We start from the raw sequence: 26,006 nt of genomic DNA, 5'->3' as shown, positions 1-26,006 counted from the left end.
ACACCAAATAAGAATCTTCAACTACTGGATATTCAGTAACTATATGAAATATATATTTAAAAAAAGATGAATAGGAGGAAGAGTAAGGAAATGGCCAAGTCTTCAACACACCCAAGAAAAAGCAGAAAGCACAGCATGAATGAACCACATTAGTCAAAATGTTTTAGGAACTCTATTCCACGGACATCAAATCTGCATTCTTACAGGGAATGTAACGTTTATACCTGGCCTTTCCTGAGGCTGTGAGAACACTGAAGAACACTGTGGTAACTCAGGAAATGTGTGTAATGTTTTGACATATGCGTCACTTTGTTGGTACAAAAAAGTGAAGGGGATAATGTTGAGAAGAGGAGAAAAAAATGTCAAGTAGATTCTGCAGTATTTTATTGGGTGGCAGATAATGAACAGCTAGCTGATGGTCTCACTGTGAAAGGAGCCTCTGTTTAGTGCTGTTGAAGGCACTCAGTGAAGGGGTTTGGCACCTTCATGACTGCATGGATATGAGCAGTTAAAGTGTTTGTTATACTGAGTTGGGCATTTAGGATGCTGATGTTTTCATTCATGTGATAGAATGCAGTATCTTCAGTATTGTGCTAGCATGGAGTTTTTTATCCTATTACACATTTACGTTTGTTTAAGATAAAGGAAAAGGACAGGAGATTGACGTGCTCCTTTCTGATGTCCAATGTGGGTTTGGACTGTTCCATTTCCATGAGAGAGTTTTTGGGGGGAGGGGCTCAAAATAGGAGGGTCCTTTTTGGCTGGAGAGGTCCATGGCAGACCTGTGTGATTGAGATGAAAGGTTTTCCAACATAATAGACCTTCGTCTTTATTTGTAGCCAGGCTGAGCTGCTTCAGGTGGTGGAGGAGAAGCAGAAAGCAGCAGAGAGGCAGGCTGGAGGATTGAGATGAAAGGTTTTCCAACATAATAGACCTTCGTCTTTATTTGTAGCCAGGCTGAGCTGCTTCAGGTGGTGGAGGAGAAGCAGAAAGCAGCAGAGAGGCAGGCTGGAGGATTCATTAATCTCCATCGACACCCCCAAATATAGCAATGTTGGTTCATCTCTGGTCAAAAATAATCTTTCTTGCTTTCTCTCCAAGCTTGCAAACTAAGAAAAGAAAAACAGTCAAATGTCACTGTTATCTGATAACTGGTAAATAGCTGAGTGGTGACTGCTGACTGCAGCAGAAACGCTTGTACAAGCAACACAGAAACTGAAAAGCAATGTGAATCGTAAATGAATTTGCTGATCTAAAAAGTGACAATGGCGGTTAGATGCCTGTCCTTATCACAGTAGAGTAAAGAGGTTTTCCAGTCTGCAATACTGCATTGCTTGGAACTTCAGTGCCTTTGTTGATGTGGGCATACTCGATTAAATAATGAGGCTTAATAGAAATCTGTGTTGTATGCAACAGATTAATCCAGCAGCAATATCTGTAACTATTAGAGGTGTGATCTGAATGAAGTTGTCCATTGCTCAAAGAAAATTAAAGAACCACCCACATGACTCACCATCCTGGTCTGCCTGAACACTCCCTACCACCCACCTGGCTCTGTGTCCTGATCTGCAGGAACATTTTAATATGTGGGTACCCTCTGACTGTTTGGAAATGTTTTGTTTTGGGTGTTGTTTTAAGGATGGAAGATAACAGTAAAGCTAACCTCATACATCACATTACAGAATTCAGTATGCTCACTAACCAGTGTTCATGGTACTTAGTTCCCAAAATTATTCACCAAAAGCACAATGTCAAACACTTCCTTTTTAACGTTGGTAGTTATTGTAATTATGTGCAAATGTCAGTGTTATTTTAAATGATGCAAGACTTGTTTTTGTCTGTGATGTTTTTCTAACCTGGTTTGGGGGTGCTCTGCATCCAGTGATGCTGAATCATACACATACACATAATTGTACACAGATATGGATTCTTATGTTGACTGAATTCAAACCTTTTTTTCATTCACTCTCAATTATCACTTTTTTGCTCATTTCTTTACTTCCTTGATCCCCAATAATAAGGAAGGTAAAATCTAACTCTCCTTGATTATTGTTTTATCTGAAATGCTTTAAATTTAGTGATGAGCTATTTTATTTACTAAGGGATTTTTACCGTCATAAGTTGTCCTGCATTACCCATGCTAGGTGATGACTGGTCATAGTGCCTCCAGTAGATTGTTATCTGAAACTATATATCAGGGTGTCACCTCTTGGCTGTTATACATTTTGACTATGATCTTCATTTGAGGCAAGACACAATATCTCTGGTAAGAAATTTCACTTTTTATGCATTAAATGTATGACAATGTGAAATTCAGTGCAAAAAGAAGTCAATAAATGAATACCCTTAAGCATGTATAATAGTCTGTTAGTAGAAAGAAAGATGAGCATTTGTTTAGAAAAAAAACATTTTTATTATATCATCATATAATGAGCTACTTTAAAACTTTTAATTACTAACCATTTAAATCACAGACCAACACAAACCAATACATTATATATATAAATATAGCAGATGTTTTATATATATATATATATATATATATATATATATATATATATATATATATATATATATATATATATATATATAAAACATCTGCTATATTTATATATATATATATATATATAAAATTATATATATAGCAGACGAAAGTGCCCGAACGAACGGACGGACGGACCCCACCCACCAGGAGCCGCTCTGTGCTGTGCTGCTCTCTACTTCCACTCTCTCTCATATAACATCTGCTATATTTATATATATATAAAACATCTGCTATATTTATATATATAATGTATTGGTTTGTGTTGGTCTGTGATTTAAATGGATAGTACTTAAAAGTTTTAAAGTAGCTCATTATATGATGATATAATAAAAATAATTTTTTTCTAAACAAAATACTCATCTTTCTTCCTACTAACAGACTATATATATATATATATATATATATAAAAAATTATTATTATTATTTTCTTATATTCTTATTGTTTAAAGCACCAGTTATGCGCATTGTATCCAACAGACTAATTAATGAGTAATGCTAATTATATGTGTTCACTTGTGTTGGAATAATTTCGTGTGGATCATGAAGTGCAAGTGGAAGGTAATGGCAGAATCCCCACAACCAAGAGAAAGCAGAGAGGAAAACATGAACAAACCATCTGAGTGTAAGTGAACCCAGCACAGTCTGATTAGGATCTGTGTGAAAACTATACACTCAGGATGCCTTTGTTGTATATCCAGTTAAACCAGATTACTAGTTATTGGGTGGGGTGCTTTTGACAGGGTCAACGTTACAGAAAATCGCTGAACTCTGATGTGCTGGTGTATTATTTTTGTAGCAGATTCATTCATAAATAAAATGGCTTACATACAGAATGAAAGTAAACTGAATCTTCACAATTTTTAAACTCTAAGATATTAACATTGTTTAGACACAATTTGTGATTTCCGTCATCTTTCTCCTGAGTGCTAAAGAATAAAAAAGACAGAATGCCAATCATATGGTTAGGTATGATTAGGTATGCACAGTGTGTACAGAAAATTAAAATTGCTAAATAAATTGTTGCACAATAAAATACTTTGAAAAAATAGTGTATCTTATATTTTTCTTTTGATCAAACACAGTTACACGTCACTCGAGAAATCATCTGTCTGAGAAGCAGTTCCAGTGTTCTATCTGCCTGAATGTGTTCACTGATCCAGTCTCAACTCCATGTGGACACAACTTCTGCAAGAGCTGCCTTACAGACTACTGGGATAACAGTCTACATTTCCATTGTCCATTATGTAAAGAGAAGTTCACCAAGAGACCTGAACTCAAGATTAATACAACACTGAGAGAGGTAGTGGATCAGTTCAAGAAGAAGAAAAGTTTTCATAAACCTGATGTTCTTTGTGACACCTGCACTGGAGTGAAGTCGAAGGCTGTAAAATCCTGTCTGGATTGTGGTCTGACATTTTGTAAATCTCATTTAGAGCCTCATAATAATGTTCCAAAACTTAAGAAACACAAAGTAATAAACCCTGTGAAGAACCTGGAGAACTACATATGCCAGAAGCACGAGAGACCCCTGGAGCTGTTCTGTAGAAATGACAAGATGTGTGTGTGTCAGTTCTGCATCGAGACAGACCACAAGACTCACAGGACTGTTCCTGTAGAGAATGAAAGTGGGCAGAAAAAGGTGAGATACTGATTGAAATCAGCATAAACAATTACAGTTGTTGTACTTAAGATGTAGATATAACCAGGGATTTATCTAAACACAGATAAGTGGGGTGGCAGCATTTTACTGAAACCCATTCAACACAGCAACAGGGCTCAGCCTGAGTGCACCCATCACATGTATCTCTGCCACCCTTGAGTCGTTCTCTGGTTTGTGATGCCTGTACAGGATTGCAGTGTTTCAAACACTGCACGGGGCATACTATGCACATGCACATAGTTCCACCATGCACGATGAAAGATCACATTTACAGTTGTACTATGCGTCATCATATTAATACACCAGCCTACATGGAAAGATTAGAAACAGCATTATTTAACCAGGATTTCCGCAAAAACGTAGACCTCTAGTTAATTAATACAAATATGATACTGACAGATGGCTGAGAATCTTTTGTCTTGCAGTGGTTTAAAAAAAAGATGATGTGAAATGTGCTAAAGACAAAGATTTGTAATTTCATGATATCTTAAGTTTACTTTTGACATCTTTGATGTTGACTAATAAATGGACATTTTAAGGTGAGTTCATATCCTTAAGCACAATTCATCAGGACTCAGACTAACAGAGTGTAATTACACCTCATAAGCAAATTTGACTCTAGTGAGCATAGTTAAGAAAACCAAGGGAGCATAAAAGTCCATTTTGCTTTCCTTTCTCCCACAGACACAACTGTGGAAGACACAGTCGGAAGTGCAGCAGATGATCCAAGAGAGACTGAAGAAGATTGAAGAGATCAAACACTCAGTAGAGCTCCGAAAAGTGGGTCAAACATGACATACTCCATATCTACTATAACAAGTAGTTCTAATTTGACTTTACAGAATACTGATACAAAACATACATAACATCTAGGCATTCACCTTATTTCACTCAAGTGTGTTTTTTCCATTAGAAAAGCACAGAGAAAGAAATTGCAGACAATTCTGAGGTGTTCAATGCTCTGATACGCGCCATTGAGAGAAGCCAGGCTGAGCTGCATCAGGTGATGGAGGAGAAGCAGAAAGCAGTAGAGAGGCAGGCTGAAGGACTCATTAAAGATCTGGAGCAGGAAATCACTGATCTAAAGAGGAGAGACACTGAGCTGGAGCAGCTCTCCCACACTGAGGACCACATCCACCTCCTACAGGTCAGTGTTCCTCTCTCTGCTCAAAGACAACACAGCACATCACAGGACAACACTCCCCATGCTGAGGGGTTTCTCCTCTCTCCTGCTGTACTGCAGATGTACCCATCTGTGTGCAGTCCTCCACACACCAAGAACTGGACTGACATCAGTATCAATATCCATCTGAGTGTAGAGAGTGTGAGAAGAGTTCTGTCCCATCTTCAGAAGACCATGAATGACAGAATTAATAAAAGACTGAATTTAAAGTTGAGAGAAACAGGTGAGAAACCTTTACATTTGACATTTTCCAAACATAAGTCTGTAACAGAATTAATATTTTGTTAGAGCAAATCTAGAAAACAAACCATTACTTTATCAAATTACTGATTAATGAGATATATTTAGTATATTTTGTATTATACTTTAATTTGAGTCTAAGAATAAAACAATTTCTTTTAAATATTTTTATGGAAATTAGTCTCCACAGAACTGGACAGGATTGAACAGTGTGCAGGTACAGTGTGATATCTGGCCTTTTTTCTCTTTATTTTAATAGTTTTGTAGAGTATTTTATTTTTATTGCATTAAAATGTAGAGATTTGCACCACACTATTGCAGTAAATTAGTTTGCTGTATATTCATATCACAGTTTGCTTCTTTCAGTGGATGTGACTCTGGATCCCGATACAGCTAACCGCTACCTCATCCTGTCTGACGACGGGAAGAAAGTGACATGTGGAGACACAAAACAGAATCTCCCTGACAACCCAAAGAGATTTGATATGTATGCCATTGTCCTGGGAAAGGAGGGATTCTCTTCAGGGAGATTTTACTATGAGGTGCAGGTCAAGGGGAAGACAGAGTGGGATGTAGGAGTGGCCAGAGAGTCTGTTAACAGGAAGGGGCAGATTACACTGACCCCTCAGAATGGGTACTGGACTGTGTGTCTGAGGAATGGGAATGAGTATAAGGCTTGTGCTGATTTTTCAATCCTCCTCTCCCTGAGAGAGAAGCCCAATATTTTGGGGGTGTTTGTGGATTATGAGGAGGGTCTGGTCTCCTTTTATGATGTGGAGGCCAGGTCTCACATCTACTCTTTCACTGGTCAGTCCTTCACTCAGAAACTCTATCCGTTCTTTTGTCCCTGTTATAATTATAAAGGCAAAAATGCAGCTCCATTCATCATCGTGCCTGCATCATCTCGTCTGTAATGACTAAGTGAAATTTGATATGCATATTCAACAATCCATGGCATAGGCAAATATTTGACAAGTGCTTATCACTAATATGATATGATGTGTTTTCCAACAGTTCATTTTAATCATTCTTTTAAAATAGCTGAAGGGATTTTGGAATATTTTATATTGTTTTTAACCATTAATATTCTTTTAAAATAGCTGAAGGGATTTTGGAATATTTTATATTGTTTTTAACCATTAATATGTTAATATGTTTTAACTATTAATATGTTTTTAATCATTAATATTGCAGTGCCGATAATAATAATGTTTATGTTCATATAACACTTTTTTCAAATTTTGGGTAATTTAAATTACAGTTAAAATATGAACTTCCTTGAAACATGTTTATGGTTTTAATTGTAAACTGTTCATATCTAAGCTGTTTAGACTTGTCTGTATTAATCTAATATATCATTATATTCTTTTGAATTTTAAAAGTAAAAGAAAGTCTACTAAAACAAGAAGATTTCATGCCAATGTTTCAGCCTATGTTAAACTCTTGGACTGCTCAATATGTAATTTACTGGTCTACTCATACTTGAAATCATTAAGCAGATTGTAATTTTGTCTGAAACTTCTGATGGATCTAAGACTTAGAAACTATTTTTAACTTAAACATTCCTTTGCTAGTACTTGTATTTTGTGTATTGAATGATGATTCAATAAAGATTATATGTTACAATAATAATATTTTATTACTAATAAAATTCCCAAACTGTTTCTTTAAACTGTCTGTGGTCCAGCAGGTGGCAGTAATCACTTCCTTTACTGGTCTCTGTCCTCTGTGAGTGTTTGTGTTTGTTTGTTTGTTTGTTTGTGTGTGTGTGTGTGTGTGTGTGTGTGTGTGTGTGTGTGTGTGTGTGTGTGTGTGTGTGTGTGTGTGTGTGTGTGTGTGTGTGTGTGTGTGTGTGTGTGTGTGTGTGTGTCAGAGTAATCAGTGGCTCATTGCTATGTCAACATTTCACCACATCCTTGTGTTCCAAGGATCGTTTGTCAGTTTGACCTTTTTCAAGGTAGTGTAACCAAAACATCAAACTGTGCTTGAGAGCGTGCTTAAACTTTTGAACAGATGAGAAATTGTATCACCCTAAATTAATATATTTCATTAGCTACATGTAACCAAATCATTAATCTATCAGGGTAAAGTAGAGTAAAGTTATCAAAATATATATAAGCACACTATGCCGAACTCAAAGAAATCCAGAAGTGAGAAAAAAACAGCTGGTGAAATATTTCAGTCTGGAAAGCATTCCTAAAGTATGTAAGACTAAACTACAGTGAGAGACATTAACACCAACAAAAGTGAAATAAATCAACTTAAAATTGCATTTCCTAAGACGAAGATATAAAGTGTTATAAAATAAAAGATTAAAACAAAATACAGAAAGTGCACCATAACAGAAAGTTCGCCATAAAATAACACTCAACACGACTAAAATTGACAAAAACAATTAAACACCATTAAAAAAATAAGCATGACAAAACACATTAGATACATGACCTGTGATTGTGACTCATCTTCTTTCAAAGATTGTGATTCATCTAGGCCAATGAAGCAGCTTCTTGTAACATCATGATTTGTTGTACATTTAGTAAGTTCTTGTCCTAGGTGATATACAAGCTCAGCCTCAAAAGCTTCAGCACAACTTAAATAAATGTAAAACTGAAAATGTTCTTCATTTGACTCGTCATAATTTGAGGAAAAATGGACTCAGAGAAAATATTCTTCTTACTAACTGAGCTTTGACTTGTGGACATCTCCCTTGTCTCCTGTGCTTGGTTCTTTAAGCTCTCTCAGTTCAGAAGTTACTTTTCTCCAGTGTCTTGTAATATTCCATATCTGAAGTGAAATATAATACAAACTAGCTGTCAATAAATTGGAATGATACACCACCTCTTGTTTCAGTAATCTTTTTTTCCCTGGCCTAACACACTTGAATCATATCATTAGGTAATAATCAACCAATTTTTTAATCAGATGGGCAAGGAAATTACAAACCTGTAGAGAGAACAGAACTGGCTGGAGTTGGAAAACACTAGCTAGCTGTCTTAATACATCTGAGATAACATATAGTACTATACATTTTCAAAAGAATGACCTTAAATAACTTTTATTGTTTTCTTCTGAGTTCAAAAGGTTTTTTTCTATGTAACACAGTACAAAATAATGGGATAATGTAATATAACATCCTTTGTTTTGTATAAAAATGGATGATTACATCTCTACTCATCTTTGCATGGCAAAATTAGTTATTGCTGGGATTGTTAAATTCATGGTCATATTACTTTATGTAAGGTTAGCTAATGTAAGTTAACCAGCTAATGATAAATGTTTTGAGCTGGTTAACATTAGCACTACAATACTCAGAGGGTTAGTGTGCCTGTTAGTGTACTACTGAGTCTGTGCTATAACCCATGATTGCAGACTCCTGCTGCCCATGTTAGAGACTCTGCACTTTTCCTTTGGCTGTGAATTGCTTGTAGTAAATAAAGATGAACACTGGGCAGTGTCAGTAGTCTCAAAAGCATCATAAAAATATCAATGGTAAAGTGACTATTCCACTTAAGACTCTCTAATTTGAGATGACCTTAATACAAGCTGACCCCTGGCCTCCACTGGTCGGCTTCACTGGAATTCTGGAATTCTTTCCCCCTTGTCTGCTGCCTTATTGTCCTTCCTGAGTTTGTAATTACTGTATTTACGTTACTGTAATTACTGTATTTACATTCCTCTGTATTCCTGTCCCATCATGAAGTCTTGCCACAAAAGGATGGCTTGCATTTTTAGTGGTCCGGTTGTCTTTATCTACTTGCCTGTGTTTGACCTTGTGCCTTGTTTTCCGTTTATGAGTTATGGGTTGCCCTTGTTTTGTATGCCTGGTTGTTCTGCTTTTACTTTAAGTTCTTTGACCCCTGCCTGTGTTTGGATTACTCTGCTGTATCTGTGTTTTGGACTGGTCAGCTATCTTTTAAAACTCTGCACCTGGTTCCTCAAATCTTGTTTAGTCTCATGCTTACATTTAAATTTACATTTATGCCATTTGGCAGACACTCTTATCCAAAGCGACTTATAAAAAGTGCTTTGTCATTCAGAATACTTACTAGCTAGTATAGAAGGTTAGCGACCAAGATACCATTGAACTACAATGCTGTTGAAATACAGGGATCAGTGCTCACGCCTAGAAGTGCAAAATACACAAGCTCTATCCTAGACAATGATAAGTGCAATAAACAATAAGTACTAGAGATTCAGCTAGTCAACAAAGGAGCAGTCAACATCAGTGTAATACACAATACCCTACAATAAATACTAGAGTTTCAGTTAGTCAACACAAGAGCAGGGTCAGTGGTCATTTAAATATTTCACAAATAGAAAAGTCTTCAGTCTGCATTTGAAGACTGTAAGGGACTCTCCTGTCTGGACAGTAAGCTGCTTGTTACACAATGTTTTAGGGTAATGGGGCCTTAAACACTACACGTACCACATCATACCATTCTATCAAGGTACTGACAGTGCCTGCTACACAGATATTACTGAAAGTATAGTTTAGTCTTCTTAGCCAAATCCTTTTGTGACTTGCATGCTTATCACACACTGTGTGTTTCTTTTAGAGGATGTGATTCTGCATCCTGATAAAGTTCATCCTTACCTCATCCTGTCTGACAGAAAACAAGTGACACATGGAGACACACAGCAGAATCTCACTGACAACTAGAAGAGGTTTGATAGATGTGCCCCTGTCCTGGAAAGGGTTCTTCTTAGATTTTATTCCAAGGTACAGGTCAAAGGGAAGACGCATTGGGATGTAGGAGTGGCCAGAGAAGCCACTAATAGGAAGGGGCAGGCTTCACTGACCCCTCAGAATGGATGCTGGACTGTAGTTCTGAGAAACGGAAATGAGTACAAGGCTTGTGCTTGCGCTGGTCCCTCTGTCACACTGTTCCTCAGAGAGAAGCCCCAGACCGTGGGAGTGTTTGTGGATTATGAGAAGGGTCTGGTCTCCTTTTATGATGTGGAGGCCAAGTCTCATATCTACTCTTTCACTAGACAGTCTTTCACAGAGAAACTCTACCCATACGTCAGTCCTTTTAATTCTGTTGAGGGTAAAAACTCAGCTCCACTGATTATCTCATCAGTACTGAGTAATTTAATTTTTCTTACTGATGTGTGACTGAAATACATTTAACTTGTCACTTGTCATTAGATTTTACATGTCATTAGAACAAGAAAATAGTTTCAGAAATTTGTATTTCCTTGTAATTGTCACGATCAGTCCCTTCCATGTTCCGTGTTTTCCCTGTGGTCTGTTTAGTTCTGTTCCATAGTTTCATCTTGTCCTCACATTGTTTGATTGCTTACACCTGTCCCTCATTTCTAGTTCATGTATTTAAACCCTGTTGTGTGCCTTGGTTGTGGATGTTCATTGTTTCAATGGTTCATTGTTTGTTTGAATGTTTGAATGTTTGAATGTTTGAATGTTTGAATGTTTGAAGGTGTTAAGGTGTTAAGGTGTCTCCTAGCCCTGAGTTTTCCCTTGCCTTAGTTATAGCCTGCTTTCCTGTGTGTGCCTACATGTGTTTGTTTTGTTTGATCATGTTTCCCCGTGCTCTCCATGTCGGCTCTATGACCCTGGACTGCCTAAACGACTCTGATTTTGGATTTGCCCCTATTAAATCTTGCTCTTCTCTGCACATGCGTCCGCCTCCTTACCACGCAACGTTACAGTAATGGGACTCCTGTCTGTTATATGCTGACACACAATAATGTAAAGGGAGTTTGAGTCCAAAGAGTATTCTTACATATTTTATCAGTGATCACAAGGGTGATGAGTCAAAAGAGTCATGCACAGAATTGAGGGTATTTGTAGTTTTTGGTTCACATTATCGGATCAGGTAACTTCCAAAGCAGAATGGGGGAGGACAAACTCTTGGTTAATGGTTCTATATGTTTGAGTATGTGTATATTTAGGAAATTTTGTACCTGTAAATATATATATAAGGAGCAAGGTATAGGCAGATCTTTTAAATGACCCTGAGGGAAGTGGTTTTTAAGATCACCCCTCTCCAGCAAAGCTGCTCAGGTAGTCTGATGTGGTATCAGTAGAAAGCAATCTTTTTAACTGCAATTCTTTAAAATCAATAAAGGGATAATAAAGGTATATTTTTGACAGGTAATTCTTGACCTTTGTCATGTTAGGCTTCATAAAATTGCTGTCAACCCACACATATCTATTTACTCTGCTTCCACTGACAGATAACCTGGTTCTATTCTTATTTCTTTATTTAAATAAGTCTTTCATCAATCCAGTACTAATGAATATTGATTGAAACATGAATAAATATACTCTGAATAACCACTGTATTAGAGACACTTTTCTTTTCATAATTGGAGCTTCCCTGTAGGGAAATTAGATGCAGAGTCCTAGAGTTTATCATAAGATCAGGTGAGCAAGTTTTTCCGTGCCTCAGTTTCGGGGTGAATCCACATTAGATTGGGATAACTGAATGATCAGAGTGACTTCAGATCAGAGATGGTTATCGGTGCTAGAATAGCCAGGGCCAGTATTTAAAAAACTGAAAACTTTGTAGGATTTTCTCCTGCAACTGTGTCAAGAGTGTACAGAGAATGGTGTGATCAAGGAAAACCATACAGCAAAAGGGGATCTTGTGGATGTAAATAATTGTTAACAAAAGGTGTCAGTGGAGGATGTCAAGAATCCAGATTTCTGTTGCACCATGCTGATTGGAGGGTCAGAATTTAGCACAAGCAGCATGAATCAATGAGCCTTTCCTGTCAGGTGTCAACAGTTCATGCTGGTGGAGGTAGAGTAATAGTGTGGGGAATGTTTTTTTGGGCATTCTCTGAGTTCTCTAACACCTATGGATAGACATTTTGACAGTAGGCCTTACCTAAGAATTGTGGCGACCAAGTTCATTCCTTCATGGCAGCTGTTTACCCTATGGCAGCATGACATTTTCAGCAAGACAGTGCACCATGCCACAAGGGTTGTATAGTGATTGATTGGTTCCAGGAACATGACAGTCCTTGCTTTCCAGGCCTTCACAAGCTCAAGATCATACTCCTGTAGAGTATCTCTGGGACAAGGTAGAACAGGCTATTCTGAGCATGTCGGTACCTGCATCTAATTCACAAAAACTGCAAGAAGCTATCCTGTCTGCATCTAGTATAATGCAATTCAAAATATTTATTTATTTTACCTTATAGCTCCTCATATACAGCAAAGTGATACCATACTTGGACATTCTATAAGATAAAAACAGCAATTCAAAGACTGCATTTAAATTGACATAACATTAAAAGCTCTCCCTACCCGTAGCGAATATTTTTGGATAATTCATTGGATACTCTGTGCCGCATGACAGCCATCTAGCATGGAAGGCAGTTTAAGTTACTCTTTTGCCCTCTCATATATTGCGTATAGATTTCCCGTTGGACCCATATCTTAATACGCACAGAAAACTACTAAAATGTTCAGTGTCTGCACTTTAAATTTCTTTGATACGCAAAGATTCATGTCATCTGCCTAAGCAACCATGCATATTTGTCCCAGATATAGTAGGACAATTAACGGAAAAAAGTAAAGGTGAGAGAAGAGTACCATCCGCAAAGGGCAGACTATATAAAAATTACAAAGTGCTTACATTTATTATATATGGAATACCTGTATTAGTTTGGCTTTTATTTTGAAATCTGAACAAGTTCAATGTCTTCACATGCAACAAACCAGACAGTGACAGATTTGACAGCGGCGATCCGAGGCAAGTGTGCCCACATTGCCAAGGCATTTTATAGTCCTACTAGCATCGACCAATCGTCTTTATCCCCTGGACAGTAAAGTGTTTGTACTTAATCGTGTCTTAGATTTATATAGCTTTAAGTAGTTGACTAAAGATGCTCACATAGCAAGGTAGCTAGCTAGAGTTAGCCAACTAGCTAGAGAGCAAAAAGCCTTTGTTCCGTCAACCAGATCAATAAGGCTATAATTTGCTAAACAGCTACATAGCTACACATTTTATCGGCGAATTCTAGCTGCATAAACCTAGCTAGCTATCGAAATGTCTAGCCTACGTAGGTAATAACATTGTCAGGATCACGTAAATACCATAGCTGAAGTAGGTTAGCTAAGTTAACTAGCTAGCTATGCTGCGACTGAAAACTCAGCTTGTTATCCTAGATGACTAGCTAACCTTCTGCGATATACCAAGCGGAGGACTGTAGCTCGGTCACTTTGTTTTCATCTCTAGGTTGCAAAGGAGCAGCATCAGGCACAACGCTGTGACGAGGCAGACGCTTCACCGCAGGACCCGGAGGGCCGGAAAATGCTTAGGACTGCGGGGGAGAGACATGACGTTGCCAGGGGGAAGATTGTAACCATAGATGATTACGACTGTCGGATTTGCGGCTACAAAGCAGCAGACGTCCGTGGTCTTAGCCAGCATCTACACACTAGTCATCCTGTTACTGCGCTGCCTGGCCCGAGCTCACTAAATGGTGAGACAAGGAGAGGAAAGAAGGAGGAGGTTGTCCAGGTTACATGTGTGGACCAAAGATCAGAAGGACAGCGGAGCCCGCCAGCTGGAAAAGTAAGTTTTGCTATTAAGGTTAGTATTAGGTGGTGCAGTAATAATAAACTTATTGATAATCTTACTTTTGCCTTCTGCACTGAATAAAGACTTTAATAAATATGCTTTAAATAAAGTTTTAGATTTTAAATTAAATGTACAAAAGCTGAGCTCCTCTTTGTTTTGTGTATACAGCTCAACCATGGAGCTCCTTTATTCCAATGATGTTCATGAGTAAAATTTAATAATCAGTTTAAGATATTTTCACTCTCAGGTAAACACAGCAGCTTTGGGTTGTAGTTTCTTATCACATGCAACCAATCACAAATAAACTGGTCACAAATCAAGTTAGGTAATTATGTTTTGGCTTCTGGATTGGTTTAAATCCTTAAAATAATAAATAACGAATCTCTGCAAACGAAAATCCTATTGCATTGCTTTTATGGTGGTACCACCAGAGGATAATAGTTTTAATGCATATACATTCAGTAGTCTCTCGACATCCACATAGCCACATTGTTTTCTATGCTTTCCACAGACAGTGCTTTCTGAGGGGGCCACATTTTCCTTATTCAAGCATTTAGAGAAGAGCAGACATACCTGTACAGTGGAGAACCAGGTACCAGAGACGGAGCACGTTGAGACTGTGAAAAAAATAACTGCTACCAAGGCCAGCAAAAGCTCATCCCCTGCCTCCATTTTGCCTCAGAGGAAGGCCTCATCCTCTTCAGGGTCTACCAATGGAAACCAAAGCGAGGACTCTGCCTCGTCCGGCACAGCTGGCCTCAACCGAACACCTCTGGTGTGTCTGCCGCTGGTGTCCGAGGGCCTGAAGCTGGTCTGGGTGCGCTCGGAGCAGACACGGGAGCTGGATGATGTTTCAGAGCTAGTGGAAGCATTCAATGCCTTCCCGTACCCCACTGAGCAGGAGGCCAGTGCCCTGGCACGTCGCTGCTCTCTGCAGCCTGATCGTGTCAAGGTGTGGTTCATGATGCAGCGCGTCCGCTACGGCATCAGCTGGGCTGACGCTGACATCCACCAGACCCGTCTCAGACTGCGGCGCCTGCATGGAGGGCCTGCCGGGGACGGTCTTGAGGAGAAGGACAAAGAAGATGAACTGCGGGACTTTTTGATGCATGAGAACACAAGGCAGGAGGAGCCGCATCGGGGTTTCAAACAGGCAACTACGAGGGAATCCTATATGGGGCACACGCCTCATGCGGTGGTCCATGGCAATGGTTTACTTCAGCACTGTGCCAGTGACTACAGCAGCAGTCCTCTCATACAATACGGTGCCAATAATCAGTACACCAACGGTTTGGAGCAGCCTTTGAAGTGCAGAGCCGAAGCCCAGCACACGAGTGCTTTCGAGCACTCTTCCTCGCACAGAATCCCTCCTCATCCTCACAATGACATGAACCACTTACCTCCTGGCGAAGCTGAGTTTCAAAGCCCTGTTGTGTACACATGCCCACCACAACCCAGCACCGACAGATACCGCAGCAGCACAGCAGAGTACACGGCCCTGATGTACCCTCCCAGGACGGAGCCCGGCTGTGCCCCCACTGTGCAGCTGCGGAAGAAGTCCAAAGCCCAGCTTATGGTGCTCCGACGCAGTTTCGTCCACAGGAACTGGCCCACGGAGGCCGAGGTTCAGCGCCTGCAACGCGTAACCGGGCTCAGCCGTCACGAGATCCGCAAGTGGTTTGCTGACAGCCGCTACCAGCTTCGCAGGAGCGGCCGGGGCTGGTCGGCTGGAGACGGAAGGCGAAGTCGACCCCAGCAGTTGCTTGGTAGATTTCGAAGGCGATTGGACACCGGCAGCCTATATGAAGCCAATGAGGCTGTTGGCTCAGGGGCAGGATTTGAGCTTGACCTGGACGAACACATGGAGGGTAAACAGGGCCCTCTTGTGGAAGGAGTCAGTAGGACAGATACAGGAAAAGAGCAAGAGTGTGACGACCTGGATCTTGGTGATGGTCATACTTCCATTAAACAGGAACAACAGGAGATTGACATAGACCTCTCAGTAGATCCTTCCCCATCTCCCTCCTCCTCCTCTCCCTCTCCATCATTCCTGCAGGGCCAGGCGCCCAGCGCTGGACCCGAGCCCTACCTCCGCAAGAAGACCCAGGAACAGCTGGACGTGCTCAGGCAAAGCTTCCTGCGCTGCCAGTGGCCCAGCAGCAATGACTACACAGTCCTCCAGAGGAAGACAGGTCTCACCCGGACAGAGATTGTCCAGTGGTTCGGGGACACCCGATACCACATCAAACACTCCAACATGCGCTGGATGAGCCCGGAGAACAGGGAGCGCATAATCGCAGGGCTCACAAAACAGCAGAGGAGAGGGGGGAGGAGTGGCCAGAGCAGGGCGTGGCCCGAGAGAGCAGATGCCCGCCTCAGTTTGGGGGCGTCTCAAGCCAGTAATGGGACAGGAGAGAGTGAGGAGAGAACGTGGGATGGCTTATACAGGCTGAGGCCTTCAGGACTGGCATGTGGTGATCTTTGACCATGGGATCATTGTAAAATAATATATTATGTAAGAGAGCATTTAGATTAACAGAAAAGTAGAGTCTGTAGAGTCTGGACTCTACGTGACTGCCACATAAAGTGTATAGCATCATTTTTTTAAAAGTTTGTCTTTGTCTCATGTCTAGTATTTATTACCACTGATGCATCGATACAATCTGGTGCTGCATTAGAACCCTTAATACTAATATATATATATATATATATATATATATATATATATATATATATATATATATATATATATCCCTTAATACTATATCTATATATATATATATATCTATATATATATCTATATATATATATATCCCTTAATACTATATCTATATATATATATATCTCCCTTAATAATATATATATATATATATATATATATATCCCTTAATACTATATCTATATATATATATATATATATCCCTTAATTATATATATATATATATATATATATCCCTTAATACTATATATATATATATGAAGAAAAGGACAGTGGTGAAAGCCATTTCCTTAGCACAGGCACTGGGGAAGATCTGCAGTCTACTTTTATGTGTAACGTTTTAATGTTCTCGTTGAGGTGATAATGTGCTTAAGAATTAGGGTTGTCTTTATGAAGGCTTTTTCTCCATGAAAGTTTTAATATTGCATGAATGTGGCTCAGATTTCCATTCATGGTACTGTTAAAGCTTTGTTTTAAAATGGAAAAATCTATATTTATTTTTAAAAAGTTATAATTATTTAATGTGTTCAGATAATGTGTTCAGATTGTGTTACAGCTTTTTAAAAGAATTTTTGGGGAGTCTTTTTTTTTTTTTTTTTTTTTTTTGCTTTGTGTTTTTACTCCTAGGACCATAATTACACAAAAAGCTTGAATTATACATTTTGTATTCTATGCATTTGATTGATATTACAGACATGATTACAAAAATCATTTTTTGCTTGTTAAGATTTTTGTACCTGTTTTTAGAAAATGTTTCCTTGGTTACAATGGCATTTCAACTCAATAAACTGTTAAACAAATTTTAAGTGGACAGCTGCAATAGATAAAACGGTAATCATACGTACAGTTTAAATTGTATCCACATTGTTGCATGGGAGATATTTCCTGGATATTGTTTAAGCTTGGTCTTAGCCTGCATTTTACAGTCTACATTAAACTTTTTTGTAGTCTGCAACTAAAGTGTTTTGCCGGTCTGCATAATTGGCCCTGGTAATATAATACAGAATGAAGAATACTGATAGGAGGATTCTTAAAATAAGTTGTGTTCACAAAGCAATAGCACTTAATTTCCTAATCAAAGGCAGTCAGTTCCAGTATTCTCCCTGCATGTTATCATGCTGAACTTGCAGGAGGTCCGCCCCCTGAATGATTCGACGAATCACAGTAGCTGATGTGATCAACATGTGACCTGCTGCTTGGAGTATAGTGGAGATCATTCTGAGGGCCTCTCTGTCAAAGAGAAATTAGGAAAGAATATGATATTCAGTTTGATATAGCTGACATTTCAATCATCTGGTCAGTTGATAAAGTAAGAAAAAAAGTATTTGCCAATTGTGTATGTGAAATCATTAGTGCTCTTTGGAACAAAATACAAAAATAAAATGCCTCTATTTGATTCCTATATTAGACTTATAATAGACTTATATTATGGAGACCCTGAAAGCCCTGGTTCAAAGGCACCATCAGTATGCCTTTTGCAGCTACATGTCTAATTTCCTTTTAATTAATAAAGTGTTATGTAAATTAAAATCCACCTACACAGTCTAAATGCATCAAGTAAGGAAATTCTGTTGGTAACTAATAACTATGCCAGATTACAGTGGTCAAATTTTATTTTATTTCCTTGATGATAAGGAATGTGAAAACACAGTAACTCCTGAAACCCTAACATAATAATGCATAAGTCATCCAGACATTTCAGGAGATTAACAGGTTTCCTGCAGCCCTCACCTGAGCACTTTCTTGGGCCCCAGGCACTGGAAGTCAGCACCAATGGAGTATAGTCCCTTGAACGTGGCCTTCACGCTCAGAGAGCCAAATGTGTCTTTTGGGCTCAGACGGTAAAGGTCAAAGGTCACCTGAGCAATGTCACGACCGGTGCGGGGTTTGCTGTCAGCTGGTTTGATGGAACCACTTCTCTGACCTAACTGCCAATAATAAATGTATACACACAACAGCATGCACTGTAGTAAAAAATAATATAATAATGTAACAGACTGGTTTGCACAGAATGTTAACTAAAAGGAAGACTGCTATATACACACACACATATACACTGACAGTATTCCAGCATGCACACATTAGAACACACATTCACACACTCATACGCATACCTACAGGATGGGGTCTCCAGGCCTGGCCTGGTTCCATGCCCATGAGAACTGTGTTGTCTGGCAGGGCCATGAGGAACTCATCTGAATCCACCTCAGTGCCATCCTCCTCACACACCAGAGACACCGGGGCAGGGACCAGCAGAGCGTGAGCTGCCTAGCCAACACACAACTGCCCGTGTAAGAACGTGCACACATGCCATATGTAACATATTGGGCAAAATACACCTATGCGACATTAAATTAGACAGATCCCAAATTTGTTCCTCTTCTCTGTTGTAAAAGTAATGAGGTTGATTATTTTTCTCTTTAAATTTTCTTTTTGAGGTAGATTACTGTGCTATCTTATTTAATTTAGCTTAATTAATTAATTTAGTACTCCAAAATACATATTTTCCACATTGTGAGCCCTTATTATTTGTGGATTCACTCACCTTCTTTTTTAGCTCCTGCAGGGTTGCTGCAGTGATTCCCTTCCTGATCACTCTGTTCCAGGAGCACACCCTGAATGGTCTCTGAGGGGATGACCACAATTGCCGAGACACTGACCTGAATGAGGTTTTAGGAGGCAAGAGAGACACAGACCTGAATGAGGTTTTAGGAGGCAAGAGAGACACAGACCTGAATGAGGTTTTAGGAGGCAAGAGAGACACAGACCTGAATGAGGTTTTAGGAGGCAAGAGAGACACAGACCTGAATGAGGTTTTAGGAGGCAAGAGAGACACAGACCTGAATGAGGTTTTAGGAGGCAAGAGAGACACAGACCTGAATGAGGTTTTAGGAGGCAAGAGAGACACAGACCTGAATGAGGTTTTAGGAGGCAAGAGAGACACAGACCTGAATGAGGTTTTAGGAGGCAAGAGAGACACAGACCTGAATGAGGTTTTAGGAGGCAAGAGAGACACAGACCTGAATGAGGTTTTAGAAGAGAAAAGAGATCAACTATGATGCGGATCTGATGAAGACTCATGAGAAACTCATAATATATTCTGCAATCAAAGTGTCCATCTTGTACTGAGCTTTTCTTTAAGACTAATTAACCTGTTCAAGATCAAGACTTTTTATAAGACTTAACACCTTACATGGCATGATTATTGCAGAACATTAATATACGAGCTTAAATAATTTGAAACATAATTGAAACATTTAACTTGGAAAAAAAAGTTAAAATGGCATTAACAGAACTCAATCTATTCACTGATTTAGAAAAACAAATACAATATAATCAGTAGCTTGCAAAGCTTAGTAATTATGGATGTACGGGGGTTGCTTGTTTGCTTTAAACCAAAAGCAGACTGTATAACAACCACTAAAAGTGCAATTACTTTGTCCATCAAGGGTACAAATATAGTAAATGTATGTACTAATCAAACCAAAGGAAATCTCAAAAGCAATGTCATCATCAAACTCACTTAATCAGTGAAGATGTTGTTTCCATCCTGGTGATCTTAGTGGTACAAAATTATTTTTGCCTTTCTAAATATCAAGACCCTGGATTATGCTTATAGGTGTCAATAGAAGTGAAATGGTGAATCTGTAGCCCAGTAAATGTGTTGTTTGGCCTGCCCTCAGGCCAGTTACGTGTGTGGACTTCGGTCTGAACTGAGTGATTCACTTATAGATGTCAGAGAGCAAAGTCCAGTAGACTATCTGAAAGTGCGTTGAGGGTGGAAGTTTAAATACCCTATGAACATAAACTGGATATAAACATACAGTACAGTGAGCCTAAAAATTGTATGTCGTTGAGACCTAGTCTCTATTTAAGACCTAAGAAAAAGTCAAATGGATCATTTTAAAGTCAGTTTTAAACTTGTTTTTAGCATTCTTGCAAAGAAGGGTCTGAAAATGTTAAGCTTTTTACACATTCATGAATAGCGTAACTGACTTGAAATTGAAATCGTTTGCGTCTGGATTTCATCCTGCATATTTGCGTTCTCGGAGTGCGGTATTGTGTGGTAGGCACACAAGATGCGTTCCGAGTGCGCAAGTACGGTTATTGGAAAACGGAAAAGTGTGACGTCTTTCCGGAAACGGTATCAGCGTTTGTTTGGCGCGGCGCAAAAACAACGTTAGATATCATAGGTTAGCTAGTTAATCTTGTGATTTTTTAAAATATATTTTAGTGCACTAGCATTTAGAGCTCAAACTAATTATAAAGCTCATTAATGCTAGTACTCTAGTTAACCTAAGATAGTAGTCGCGAAATGAAGAATTCTGTGAAACCAATGAATAACGGTAAGTCGACCTTTAAAATGGATAAATAGACTTGCCAAAGCCACCTGTTGTTCGATGCACCGCTAACGCTATCTAGCTATCTAGTTATCTAGTTTTATTAATTGGCTAAACTGCAATCCACACAACTAACACTAGCTAGCTGGCTACCTACCTAGGCTAATTAGCGGCTGTATTAAGATAGCTATCTTAAGTAAATATATAGCTAATATCAATATAATAAGGTCGCTCCTTATATGAAAGCTAGCCCACCCATTAACAGATGTCTTATGTATTGTATGGTTAATAGATACCCAAGTTAGCTAAGGTACTGTCTATTGGTCGAGTCAAGATTGTGTGTATATATTAGTTAGCTAGGCTAGCTACCCAGATTTGCCCTGCTTCAGAAAAACACGTTTGTGGTTACCCTTCTTATCAATCAGGTGAAACTTTACCAGTGGCTTCCCTTCGTCTCTTGGCCCCGCCCCTGAGGCTCGTCTCCGCGGCGGTGTGGAAGGTGATGCAGCAGCGCGACGTGATGCATTACGGAAGGCTGGAAGAGTTCGTGACGTCAGTGTCAGAGACTGTACCTGGGTTGCTAAGTTACAGACATCAGGCGAAGCTGACTGTGGGTCTACAGGCAAGGGTGAGTTTGTGGCGTTTTGTGCCGTGATTTTGGGGAATGGAAGATCCCAGTGCTTATCTTGCATTTTTCTTCCCATTTTCCTTCCCATACAGACATGCATGTTTAGCTGTGGAATATCTGCTTGTCCAATGGCCTGATGGTCTTTTCTGACTTCAGCCTACTGTGATTTGAGTTGCACCATGAGTGTTTCTCTACTTCTGGAGTTGCTACATGAACTAGCATAGGAATTTGATATAATATTTCTCTAGTTAAAGTTTTTATATGGATTTCAATCATGAAGCTGATCTGAGGTTTTCTTTCTTTAGCTGATACTTGAGCAGCTCCATGCGTCCCAGTCTCCTGACCCCGAGTTAATTCTCTCCCATCTGAAGAGACTGTGTGCTCCTTCTCTGCCCAAAGGGAAAGTGAGTGGTCTCTAGTTTCTCTCTTTCTCTTCTCTTTTCTTTCTTTCGCTCTGGGATACGATATGACATGTATGTTTTGATAGTTCCCAGCCAGTAAATACTGTTTGCCATCTGATCCAGGGGAAGGATCAGAAAGTGGAGGTGGCTGTGAGGAACTTCCACAGCCTTGTTCACACTCTGATTAACAACCCAGTGGGAAGACAACGATTCTTCCAGGTGAGAAAACACTTGGTGCCTCTCTGCATTCCCTGTCTGTTAGGACAATTCAGTGGGTTTAAATCTGGCTTTGCTAAATTTTTAGGTTCTCTCTACACTGTTGGGTTTCTTTGATTTTACCTTACACTTGCATACAAAAACACACTTATATACATACTTGCATATGAACTTTGTTTTGATTTTGCTTTAATCTGCTTTCAGGAGGAGTTTGACTCTCAGTATGGGCCTCAGTATGAGGCTGCTCTAGAGAAGCTGCTGTGGGAGTTTCTTACCAGACTGGACCAGCTGCTTCCAGTCCCCGACCTCACTCAGGTTGCTTTTATCATGTTTCCTTTAATCAGTTGTGCAACTGGCTGACTATTGATTCATACTTGTCAGTCTTCAACCAGAATTGAAAATTACCACAGTGGTTCCTGGTTTTTGCACATTTGTATCAGCTACTGATTGTTGATGATGCATACAAAATAGTCTAATTCCTTGTACTTATTTGTTGAGTTTTACTAAAAGTGTTAAATTGCAAACAAAATTATGCCTTTCTGCAGTTCAGTTCTGAGAAGATACTCATTTATGCTGACCTAAGACTAGCTTCCAGCATTTTAGAATTCTACCAGATTACCATTTTTTTTATGTCCAATTGTGCAAGGCTCCACTAAATGTGCAACTCTGCATGGAGTGGTAGTACACTAAGTATTCTGCACTTAACTTCAGCTGGTTTCATGTTTCAGACTGTGTCGTGGCTCACTGGTGCCCCTGCAGTTCTGGAGGAGTGTGCACGTGCTGCTTCTCAACCACAACTTCTCAGGACTCTGCTGCAGCATGAGAGGTGCCTGGGGCACTTGGACTCAGCAGGTGATTGCAGTGATGATGTGACTGTTGTGTGTGACATCAAAACATTTAGGTAGGACATGCTGGCCTACTGATTTTTCTCACTTTTTTCCCCTTTGTCTGTATCCCCCACCCCCGCGACACAATTTTTCCCCCTATTTTTGTTTTTGCCACTCGTGGACGGATACACCCGCAGCATCTATTCCTTCCTCCACTGGGGATTCCATTTTATCTTCCCTTTCACTACCTCCTTCTGGCAGAGTAAAGCATGCATCCAACCACTTAAGATCTACTACAGCAACAAATATGGTCCCAAGTCCTGGTCCATCAACACAGAGATCAAATATTATGCAAACCAGACAAACTGCACGACAAATCACACCTGTTATTGGCTCGATATCTAGTAAAGACCTCCCACAAAGCACTTCAGCCAGTGACAACATGGTATCCATTTTGGGACAGGACAGTGAAGAAGAATTGATAAGTACAGAGGTTTCGAGTTACACAAGGGTAAAGTCATGCTCAGGTACACAGAATGAGATTTTAGATAATGGTCCCAAAGAGGAACACGTTGGGAAGATTCTCTTTACTGTAATCAGTCAAACATCGGCAAGCAGTGAAGAGGAAGATGAGGACGAAGGTCAAGTGAGAATGGTGACAGGAGGAAGGAGGAGGAGTGTAGCCTCAAAACAAAAGAGGCAGAAAACCAAGAAGGAGCTGCATGGAGACGGGAAGAGTAGAGGAGAAGGGCCCAAAGACAACAGTAAGACGTCTGCAAGAGCAACCCCAGACAGCAGGTCACAGGAAGACAGTAGCCTGCCTGCTATCATTGCTTCCTGTATGAAGTTTCAGCTTCGAGTCGTCATCCCGCGACTGGATATCACAGGTGCCACTCAGCCTGTACTGCTGAAAGCTGCGGTCAATGAGGAACAGGCTACAAAGTCTCCAAGACACCAAGCCATCAGGAGTGTGTCTAAAGAGAGAAATGGTTACAGCATCAACCGGAAGAGGAAGCTCAGTTACACATCGACCCCTGAAAAGGACTTGACCAATGTGATCAATAAGCAGTGAGGGGAACGTCACTCTTGAGTGTTGTCACTGTATTTTATGATTACTATGTTTCAGATAACAATAAATAAAGGACTGATTAATACAACTGTTTTGTCTTTCTCTATGATGTTTCAGTGTTGTATCCCAAATAACAATGATTGCCTTTTTTTCCATGTAGAACCTGTGCTGGGTCTCCTTGCATCCCCTCTGTAATGCCTATAAGGGTGGAGAGTTCAGGTAACTTGAGTATCCACATCAGTTAAAATCTCTGATCCAGAGATCAGAAAACTTGGAACATGTGATTTGGACATTTTCAGATGTTGTGAATGACTTGAGGCATCCTTAACAAAGCTTTCACTGTTGTCATGGAGAATACTTCCCCAATTAATATCTATCCATCCGTCTTTCAATCTTTATAAAAAAACAAAACAAGTCATTTTAAAGATCATTTGTTGTAGCTGTTAATGGATAGATCAGTGTAATACTTCTGGTAGGGTAGTGTAAATGTTTTTTTTTTCAGGTTACAAGTTTGTTGCTGTTTTTTAAAAGTCACTGTAGGATCAGAAATGATCAATTTCCAATGAAACCCGTCATTCTCAGTCAATTCATTAAGCATAAATTAAAGTTGCATCTTTTTTTTCTGGTTTCCCTAATTTTAACCTCTCATTTTAGCAAAGTCAACTACAGTCCATAAATAAAGAGCTTAAACTGATTTGACATTTCTTTTACAGTTATAAAAAACTGCAAACGTCGAATAAGAGGCATGTTTATTTTTCATTGTACTCAGCTACTGTTGACCAATCTACCCATATTCCTTCAGACAAAGACTCTTCTCCAATTCAATCCACTGATGACATTATTATTGATTCAGAAGATGAAGCTATTCAGAATGTGAAAGGAAGGGTAAGTCCTTGGTTGTATAAAACACTAGTAAAATATTAATACAACACTAAGAAAGTTCATAACTTCACATCTCTGATGGCGTTTGTTTCCTTGCAGCTGTTTAAGAAACGCTACTACAAGACAAAGGATGACACTTACATTCCCACCTTGTATGAGTTCTGGCATCCTCCTTTCTTCCGCCGTGACCTGATGTCTCCAGGGAATGGGAGCAGATGAGATTCCTTTTAATGGATGTTCAGTTATTACATATGATTTAATATTTTAACAAGGCGTGCCATTACTAACAGAGCCTTTTATTTACTTCATTCCGGTGCTGCTTGGTAAACATATAGCATTAATCATTGCCTGCCGTAATCCAAGCTTAAGGTATATTGATTTTAAACAGCTATTATGGAGTTGTCTTTTTTTTTGCACTTTCAGGTACATATGGTATATTTGTATTCAGAACAGCAGGTATTTTGCTTTATAATACTAAACCTTTTTGTTTGTTTTCCAAAAGTTGCATACAAGAGTATATACATTTTACTTGTGTGATGCATAAAGAGTAGTTTTACTATAGACATTATGCTGGATACTACCTATATAAAAATCTTAAACAATCTATGAACTATAGCCTAATAAACTTTTGCTTACATAAGTATGGTCTAATCAGTTTATATTCTGTAGTTAGAAATTCATTTTTATTGTTTATTGACAAAACAAGAAGCTAAAAATGTGAAAAGGTTTAGCTTGCTAGTT

General features: G+C 39.3%; 5 protein-coding genes across 9 annotated transcripts; 4 read left to right on the top strand and 1 right to left on the bottom strand.

Annotated features, from left to right (window-relative positions):
* The first annotated feature begins 3,070 nt into the window (after positions 1-3,070).
* On the top strand, positions 3,071-7,234 carry LOC113578311 (E3 ubiquitin-protein ligase TRIM39-like). 2 transcript variants are annotated; one of them, XM_027011494.3, is made up of 7 exons: positions 3,071-3,167; positions 3,628-4,184; positions 4,890-4,985; positions 5,119-5,352; positions 5,449-5,611; positions 5,810-5,845; positions 5,995-7,234. In XM_027011494.3, the coding sequence occupies exons 1-7, from the start codon at positions 3,086-3,088 to the stop codon at positions 6,540-6,542; spliced, it is 1,716 nt and encodes a 571-aa protein (XP_026867295.3). In that variant the 5' UTR covers positions 3,071-3,085; the 3' UTR covers positions 6,543-7,234. The 2 variants fall into 2 exon arrangements, with proteins under 2 accessions (XP_026867295.3, XP_081551137.1); XM_081695011.1 differs by lacking the exon at positions 5,810-5,845.
* Positions 7,235-7,753: 519 nt separating this feature from the next.
* On the top strand, positions 7,754-10,744 carry LOC145643537 (zinc-binding protein A33-like). The gene is given in 2 exon segments (XM_081695057.1): positions 7,754-7,778; positions 10,185-10,744. Coding segments are annotated over 2 exon segments (585 nt in total).
* A 2,557-nt stretch (positions 10,745-13,301) lies between these two features.
* Positions 13,302-16,893, top strand: homezb (homeobox and leucine zipper encoding b). 2 transcript variants are annotated; one of them, XM_081695250.1, is made up of 3 exons: positions 13,303-13,352; positions 13,839-14,177; positions 14,695-16,893. In XM_081695250.1, the coding sequence occupies exons 2-3, from the start codon at positions 13,914-13,916 to the stop codon at positions 16,666-16,668; spliced, it is 2,238 nt and encodes a 745-aa protein (XP_081551376.1). In that variant the 5' UTR covers positions 13,303-13,352; positions 13,839-13,913; the 3' UTR covers positions 16,669-16,893. The 2 variants fall into 2 exon arrangements, with proteins under 2 accessions (XP_026867231.3, XP_081551376.1); XM_027011430.3 differs by having other exon boundaries at positions 13,302-14,177.
* Positions 16,894-17,251: 358 nt separating this feature from the next.
* On the bottom strand, positions 17,252-20,858 carry cideb (cell death inducing DFFA like effector b). Of its 2 annotated transcripts, none has more exons than XM_081694512.1 (5): positions 20,426-20,858; positions 19,448-19,598; positions 19,021-19,170; positions 18,634-18,830; positions 17,252-18,132 (listed from the first exon to the last, which is right to left on the bottom strand). In XM_081694512.1, the coding sequence occupies exons 1-5, from the start codon at positions 20,449-20,451 to the stop codon at positions 17,988-17,990; spliced, it is 669 nt and encodes a 222-aa protein (XP_081550638.1). In that variant the 5' UTR covers positions 20,452-20,858; the 3' UTR covers positions 17,252-17,987. The 2 variants fall into 2 exon arrangements, with proteins under 2 accessions (XP_081550638.1, XP_081550639.1); XM_081694513.1 differs by having other exon boundaries at positions 17,254-18,132; positions 19,448-19,562.
* A 190-nt stretch (positions 20,859-21,048) lies between these two features.
* On the top strand, positions 21,049-25,905 carry tinf2 (TERF1 (TRF1)-interacting nuclear factor 2). 2 transcript variants are annotated; one of them, XM_081694509.1, is made up of 10 exons: positions 21,053-21,248; positions 21,668-21,870; positions 22,176-22,274; positions 22,395-22,490; positions 22,692-22,802; positions 23,216-23,339; positions 23,512-24,382; positions 24,544-24,602; positions 25,186-25,268; positions 25,365-25,905. In XM_081694509.1, exons 1-10 carry the CDS (start codon positions 21,218-21,220, stop codon positions 25,482-25,484), a joined length of 1,797 nt encoding a protein of 598 aa, XP_081550635.1. In that variant the 5' UTR covers positions 21,053-21,217; the 3' UTR covers positions 25,485-25,905. The 2 variants fall into 2 exon arrangements, with proteins under 2 accessions (XP_081550636.1, XP_081550635.1); XM_081694510.1 differs by lacking the exon at positions 23,512-24,382 and having other exon boundaries at positions 21,049-21,248; positions 23,216-23,388.
* Positions 25,906-26,006: the final 101 nt, after the last annotated feature.

This window comes from Electrophorus electricus, chromosome 13 (assembly GCF_041902795.1).
Source record: "Electrophorus electricus isolate QZ-2024a chromosome 13, ASM4190279v1, whole genome shotgun sequence".
NCBI lineage: Eukaryota > Metazoa > Chordata > Actinopteri > Gymnotiformes > Gymnotidae > Electrophorus > Electrophorus electricus.
This window is presented reverse-complemented; position numbering and strand designations above follow the sequence as displayed.

What these genes read in the sequence shown, in the direction of transcription:
- cideb (XM_081694512.1), bottom strand. Translation starts at nt 20,451, where the DNA reads ATGGAAACAACATCTTCACTGATTAA. An exon ending in ACAACATCTTCACTGATTAA is followed by an intron (nt 19,599 to 20,425) that starts GTGAGTTTGATG and finishes AACCTCATTCAG; the next exon opens with GTCTGTGTCTCTCTTGCCTC. An exon ending in GGGCCCAAGAAAGTGCTCAG is followed by an intron (nt 18,133 to 18,633) that starts GTGAGGGCTGCA and finishes TCTCTTTGACAG; the next exon opens with AGAGGCCCTCAGAATGATCT.
- LOC113578311 (XM_027011494.3), top strand. Translation starts at nt 3,086, where the DNA reads ATGAAGTGCAAGTGGAAGGTAATGGCAGAATCCCCACAACCAAGAGAA. An exon ending in ATGAAAGTGGGCAGAAAAAG is followed by an intron (nt 4,185 to 4,889) that starts GTGAGATACTGA and finishes TTTCTCCCACAG; the next exon opens with ACACAACTGTGGAAGACACA. An exon ending in ACTCAGTAGAGCTCCGAAAA is followed by an intron (nt 4,986 to 5,118) that starts GTGGGTCAAACA and finishes TTTTTCCATTAG; the next exon opens with AAAAGCACAGAGAAAGAAAT.
- tinf2 (XM_081694509.1), top strand. Translation starts at nt 21,218, where the DNA reads ATGAAGAATTCTGTGAAACCAATGAATAACG. An exon ending in CTGTGGGTCTACAGGCAAGG is followed by an intron (nt 21,871 to 22,175) that starts GTGAGTTTGTGG and finishes TTCTTTCTTTAG; the next exon opens with CTGATACTTGAGCAGCTCCA. An exon ending in CTTCTCTGCCCAAAGGGAAA is followed by an intron (nt 22,275 to 22,394) that starts GTGAGTGGTCTC and finishes CATCTGATCCAG; the next exon opens with GGGAAGGATCAGAAAGTGGA.
- homezb (XM_027011430.3), top strand. Translation starts at nt 13,914, where the DNA reads ATGCTTAGGACTGCGGGGGAGAGACATGACGTTGCCAGGGGGAAGATT. An exon ending in GGAGCCCGCCAGCTGGAAAA is followed by an intron (nt 14,178 to 14,694) that starts GTAAGTTTTGCT and finishes TGCTTTCCACAG; the next exon opens with ACAGTGCTTTCTGAGGGGGC.